We start from the raw sequence: 6,808 nt of genomic DNA on the forward strand, positions 1-6,808 counted from the left end.
AAAAAAACTATTATCATAAAACTAAAATGGATACTAGACGATGGCGAAGAACATAAAAGTCTTGAACATCTGAGGTCCCCCATCTTTCAGCGCTAAGATTGTAGCCGGATGCGAGGAGACCTAAATTTATCTCTACTATTAAAAAAGGATCCGCAGTCGTCGTGATGGTTCCACCTTCTCACGTACGCAAGCCCTCCCCGTCCCTAACTCGGCCCACGAACGAGATCCATCGCCTCCTTCGATCCATCCCCTGTCCGTCCCTCTCGCACTTCCTCTGTCGAAAACTGAAAAAAAAGCAGCCGCGTCCCATGCCCCGTCTTCGCCCAACCGCCTCGATCCCCTAGGACACACGGACAACGCTACATCTACGGACGTTTTGCACGGGAGTGAGGTTACGGGATGAGCTGTCAATATGTGATTAGAAAATCAAAAGAAGAGGGGGCCACCACTAGAAATCAGGGGTATACCTGGCCAGACCTCGGGCCGGGCCGGGCTTCGGGCCGGGCCTAGCCAAGCCCGACACAAAAAACCCAGGCCCGAGCCCGGCCCGGCCCGGCCGTCGGGCCTGTTTTCTGGGCCCGAGCCCGGCCCGAACACATAAAAGACCGTCGGGCTTCGGGCCAGCCCGGCCCGTCCTTCAGGAAAACGCGAAAATGCCGGGCCCGGGCCCGGCCCGGCCTTCGGGCTCAAAATCTAGGCCCGAGCCCGGCCCGGGAGCGGCGTCGGGCCGGGCCGGGTCGGGCTTTTTCGGACCGGGTCGGGCCGGGCCGTTCGGGCTGGACTGCCCATGGCCCGGACTAATCGGGGGGAGATAATTTGTGGGGAAACGAGTCCGTAAGTAAAATCCGCAGATGCCACCCGTAAGAGCATGGTTAATAGCTGAGCCCCCTGCCGGCTCTATACGGAAGCCATGTCACTTTTAGCCTTCACAAAAAAAGTCTCATATAGTAAACTGGTTGTAAGTATTGGCTGTAGTGATTAATGTTGCATGCATGGAAGAGAAAAAACTGCAACTGATTGGAGCGGAGGATGCAGCCCCCCTTGCATGCAGTACTTTTTCTTGGGTATGGTGCTATAGCCGGGCTGTAATTGAAGCGCCCGCTGTCCTCTCTCTCCTTCATTCTCTCTCATCCACGTGAGATTTTGCTGACATGAAACGGCTTACAGCCTGCTGAGTAGGACCTATTATACTTGCTCTAAGTCTAGCATTTTTTAGGACACACCCACGATCTCCCCCTCCCGTCTCCCCATCCGGTCACGCAGGGAAGCCCTGCCCTTGTCCCATCCGCCCCGTCCCCCATCCATCTCTTCCCCATTCCCTCTTATCCTCTTGAACCTCCTACATGGCCCTCATGGCCTCATCGGCGCCGCCTCTGACCACCGCATCCCCGCCTTAGTGGACGCCTCCTCCCCGTCGCCGAAGCAGGAGAAGCCCACAAACTCGCACGGCTACGGCGGCCCTAGAGGACCACACCGCCACTATGGCTCCTCCCGCGTTGAGATCGGATGGGCAGACGCTTGCCTGCACTGCCGCTGAGGGAAGAGGGACTTCTTAGTCCCAACGTTGAGGAGTTTCTCGCCACCGTTGAGGAGTTTCTCGCCATTGGCTACACGCATCCGCCACGACGGCCCAAGAAGTTGTCGCGTTATCTGCAGAAGCAGATCGATGTAAGCATCGCTGCGCGGAGCCTCACATGTGCTGGCTGAGCTTTTGGGTCGTGTGGTGTTTAATTCTGCTTGTTTGTTTGGAACTACAGGTGTTGTGTCGGGAATCACATCTTTTCCTTTGGTCATTGATTTCACCAAGTTGATTCTGCACATTGGGTTGTGGTGTTTAATTCTGCTTGTTTCTGAGTTGATTCTGCACATGGATAAATACTTTGGTAGTGTACAATACAAAAATATGTGGTAGCCACCCTCCCTGCGAATCTATTCTAATCTTTCTCAAGTTTGCGTACTTAATAGATCCATTGGAGGATTAATGGTCTGGCTGCGCAAGGAGCATCAATTGGTACAGGCAAAGAGGTATTGGGCAAGAGATAAGCTATACAGTCACACACACTAATATTTATACTATGGAGAATGACATCTTGAGGAGGAATAGTGCCAGTGCTTGCCTTGGTTTCTGTACTTCTTAGGCTGAAGCTGAAGCAAGCCTCCCATGACCAACATCGGATTATATATTTCCAGACGTATACATCCGTACATCACAGGAGAGGAGAGTAAAGACAACAGAGAAGCAAACACATGGCCGATGCTGCTGCATGTGAAGCTCAACAGAGAAGATGGAAGAGGGCGAGCACCAAAAACGATTTTTTTTGTCCACATGGATATCTTGAATTTTGATATATATGATTGCTTGGATCTGTAGCTCCCAAATGATAGTGATATACCTCTCTAAAACATTGCAATTAGCTGTGTTTTTTCGTATTTGCCGATGGCAATTTCTTGACCTGGTAAATCCATATAGCTTCAGAGCGGATGGGAAAGTCAAGGCATTTTCATCTGTATATGATTAATTGTCTTTCCTATAGAGAAATGAAATGCAGTTGACCTATTTTTTTAGAATGACTCCTGTTGGTGGGTGTTGTGTGTTAATTTCATATAATCCTTTTCAATATCAATATTTGAAATGTTAAACACAACGCGTTTGTTAATATCCATAATCAGCCCATTGTGATTGTGCTTGCATAACTGTTTGTCAGCAGATATGTTCTGTTATGATTTGTTCGTAATAATTTCTTGAGGATAACAATCTAGGTGGAAGCTATGATACAGCCTAGGTGGTAAAAATGGCCGTCATTTATAATTGTGAAAACACCTAATCAACGATGATTAAAAAAACTGCAGACTAATTTTCCACACATCCAAATGGCATAATAAACTTTCTGTCTCGATAACAAATCCCTAATTACCATATTTAGCTAAAAACAATATGTCTTTACCCCAGAAGTCTCAACCAAGCATATCATTCGTTTCGTTGTTGTTGGTGCTTTGGACAAATGATCTCTACAGTGCCAGACCCTTAGATGGAGATTATGTTTACTATATTCTGGGACTAAAGATTTATGTTAGGGTTTGTTGACCATTCGTACAAAAGTCATCAGAACTAAAGAAAAAAAAAAGATCAGGTATGCAAAAACAATATCATGAATGAGGTAGATAGGAAACACACGCGAGAAAGGACGGTGAACACAAGGGAACGAAGAACCTCATACTGGTCGAAATTAAAGAGAGCATCTTAGGACGACAAGAGAGTAAGTATATCATTTATTTGTGCACAAGTTTTTTTTTTATGAAATCTTTCTTTGTCCGTGGCAACGCACGGGCATTCGACTGGTATCAGATGATGGCAGCGGCGGCGCGAGAAACCCATATGCGAAGCGCGGCTGGGTCGAGGATGAGCCCAACTTTGAGTCTACTATAAGCGTGAATAGAAATAGCTCAATTAACACACTGCTTAGCCTAGCCTAGCCCAGCCCAAGCCGGAAAAAATCCGGAAACTCCTGGGCTGGATTTCCACTAGCCCAACACCCCCGGGCTGCCGCACTCACCAACTTTTCCTTTGCTGGTTTGTTCTCTTGCGCTTTCCCGAAAGGAGGAAAGGGGGAGAAAAAAATCGCACCCAAATCCTTCGAGCAGAACCAAATCCGTCACGACTCCACGAGCGCTCGAGCAGGGCAACACAGATTCGCGCAGCCCACCTCGTCGAGCATTCCCCATCAGATCGGATCGAATCCGGCGGCGGTGATGGCGGCGGAGAAGCTGGCCCCGGCGAAGGTGCTCTACTGCGGCGTGTGCGGCCTCCCCGCGGAGTACTGCGAGTTCGGCCCCGACTTCGAGCGCTGCAAGCCGTGGCTCCGCGCCCACGCGCCCGGCGTCTACCCCGACGAGCTCGTGGCCTCCTCCTCCGGTTCGCCCCCATGACCTACCTAGCCTTCTCGCTTGTTATCCCCCGCTTCGTTTACGCCTACCCTGTGTCGGTCTCGCTCTCTAATGCCGCGTGTGGTGGTTCGTTTGATATGTGAAGGCGGCGATGATAAGGACGTCGGCAAGGTCGGCGAGCGCCTCCAGGGCGTCAGTATCTCCACCGCCGACGGCTCCACAAGCGCAGGTTTGCATGAGCTCCTGCCTTGTCTAAACCTAAAACTAGGGAACGCTCGGTCAAATTGATGTGCTGTGTTTGCAGGGGGTGCTTCGGCATCTTCTAAGACTGAAGAGGTGAAACGACTGCCCGGTGGCAAGCTCAAGAAAAAGGTTGCTTCCCTTTGCACACTTTACACAGTTCAGTTTCTAGATGTTTGACTTCAACCCTAGATGCTAGTCTGAGATTGGGGATTTGTTATTCTGGTTTGAGTTCGGGCCAATGTAGAATGTCTGTCATGCACTGTTTCGAATGCCAATGTCCCTTTTTATGTGTAGGACAAGCAAGAGGTTATTATTGAGAAGATTGTCCGCAACAAGCGCAAGTGTGTCACTGTGGTGAAAGGCCTGGATTTGTTTGGTGAGTGGTACACTTAACTGTTTGCAGCTAGTGAAGTAAAAAAGATTGGAGATGAATATATTTTGAACTCTGTGGAAGAGGTTGTTCTGTAGATGCTAGATCCAGACTTGAGCTGAACCTGCCTTAAAGTTTGATGATACTATATGTTTGCTATTAAGGTTGGACATAATTTAATAGATCGTGTTTGTTTCCTGAACATTTAGGTGTAAAGCTGAGTGATGCTTCAAAGAAGCTTGGAAAGAAGTTTGCTACTGGAGCTTCGGTTGTCAAGGTAATCAGTTATCTGTGGAACTACTCCCTCCGTCCCATAATGTAGTGTCATAAAACGTCTTACATTATGGGACGGAGTAGTATGAAGGCTTTTAGTGTTTCATTTAGGCCTTGTCTAATTCTCTCTTTGTGTTCCCCAGGGCCCAACTGAGAAGGAGCAAATCGATGTCCAAGGAGACATATCATATGATGTTGTGGACTTCATTACAGCTACATGGCCTGATGTAATTTGTCCATCTCTGCATCTTATTATGGTCTACATGTCATGTATGCTTTCATCGTTGTTAGCATTCTGATCAACTTGACAATTCATTCGGTTTCACATCACGTGGGAGACTGATGTTATCTTTGCGGTAATGATTTAAGGAAATACAAATCAGTAATCTCCTTCCAGACCAAGAAAGTGAAACTATGAAAGTCAAGGAATACTTAGTTATTACTAACTGCTTCGTGTATATATAATAGGAATGGAGAGCAACCGTAGCTTTGTGGAGATCTGGCATTCAGTTGGTGCTTACATGGATAATAGATCATTGGGTTAGCTCAATGGTGTTTTGAGCATTTGATATTTGCTTAGAAGGTTATGTAGTAAAATTGTGGAATCAATCTCCTATGGTTTACCTTCTGTACTTTACAAACAACCTCATCAATCCTTCATCAATTGCTGATATAGGTTCCATTTTAATGAAATATGTTTCGTAATACTGTGGCTATTCTGGATCTCAAACCAGGATTCATTCTACTTTAGACTAATAGGTAGCACAATCTGATGTTATGTTTTTGCGGCTGAACACTGATAGAACAACTAATTTAGTTCACCAGTTATTGACCTATCACCATAATCTGATTAAAGTTAGCAAGACTCGTTTTGTTCACGTTGGTTACTCCTTGCTTTTCTGTCTTTCAGGTTCCTGAATCCGCCGTATATTTCATAGAAGATGGAAGGAAGGTTGCTGCTGCTTGATTGCATATGGTTTACAAGGCAATACACCAGTGGAGCTACAAATATGATAGAAATATAAGGCAAGAGATGGCCGTTAAGGCATGCCTGTCAAATGGGTTCTTTATCCTTACTCCCAAGACACAACTCGCTCCATTTTGACTTGTGGGTCAGTTCACAAGTGGTGTTTTAATTACTGCTGGCATGTCGCCTTCGTGTATCATCTTTTATTTGATAGCCGAGTTCCTCCTGCAGGCAAGTATGACATCCATATGTGGTTTATATATGTTTAATGTGCTTTTGAATCCTAGTTTCAGAACAATTCAGTACCAACTATCTGTGGACCTGCAGAGATAAGTGCAGATTAGTAGTGCTCCAGTCTCCTGTGCTTTCATAGGAACAGTCTGGTGTTTTGTGTTACTTTGTATTGCATCCAGCAAGTTATAACCTACTTTTAGGGAGATAGATCGTTGTCGGTGTGCACCATTGGTATTTTGTCATCATTTTGTTGCAGAGTCCTGTGTGAAGCCCATTATTATAAAAAAGAAGCAAGATAGATCTGGATGATGCATCATGAATTAGTGTGGCCATGTAATTATTATAAAAGTATTTCCGATAAATTGCCATGATCATTAAACTTGTTCACAGAACTTGTTGCTGTGGTCCCTAGCTGATTTGTTCTTTAATTTAGAGTTGGTCTTTTTTTTTGCTTATATATACTGGGGCCTCACGCAAGGTTCGTCTGAAGGAGACATTATATCACGCCCTGGCACTATTGTAGGCTGACACCGTACACAATCTTCACTTTTCATCAGGATCGTCTATCTTATAAAATTAGACCAAAAAAAAAACCCTCCGTTCACAAATATAAGATCTTCCAACTTTTTGTGAATCGGATGTGTGTCCGTTTAATGTGTTTGTTCTCTAATTTCAGTCCGTATGTAGTTCATATTGAAATATCCAAAACATATCATATTTGTGAACGGAGGAGTATCTTATATTATGGGTTGACTGAATTCACTCACCTCATTCATCTAGAATCCACCAGACCCCCTAAAAAAATTAGAATCCACCAAACCCCTTCAATTTGAAGA

At 45.9% G+C, this 6,808-nt stretch overlaps 1 protein-coding gene and 1 long non-coding RNA gene across 2 annotated transcripts; both read left to right on the plus strand.

The window, feature by feature from the left end:
- Positions 1-1,213: 1,213 nt before the first annotated feature.
- Positions 1,214-2,568, plus strand: LOC125542887 (uncharacterized). The gene is made up of 2 exons (XR_007298160.2): positions 1,214-1,668; positions 1,758-2,568. It is a non-coding gene; the product is annotated as an uncharacterized LOC125542887 (long non-coding RNA).
- A 1,008-nt stretch (positions 2,569-3,576) lies between these two features.
- On the plus strand, positions 3,577-6,179 carry LOC125542888 (Translation initiation factor SUI1 family protein). The gene is made up of 7 exons (XM_048706109.2): positions 3,577-3,913; positions 4,031-4,114; positions 4,190-4,257; positions 4,423-4,504; positions 4,708-4,775; positions 4,915-4,998; positions 5,682-6,179. The coding sequence occupies exons 1-7, from the start codon at positions 3,751-3,753 to the stop codon at positions 5,736-5,738; spliced, it is 606 nt and encodes a 201-aa protein (XP_048562066.1). The 5' UTR covers positions 3,577-3,750; the 3' UTR covers positions 5,739-6,179.
- Positions 6,180-6,808: the final 629 nt, after the last annotated feature.

Source organism: Triticum urartu, chromosome 3A, assembly GCF_056163025.1.
Source record: "Triticum urartu cultivar PI428250 chromosome 3A, HENAU_Tu73, whole genome shotgun sequence".
Taxonomy (NCBI): Eukaryota; Viridiplantae; Streptophyta; class Magnoliopsida; order Poales; family Poaceae; genus Triticum; species Triticum urartu.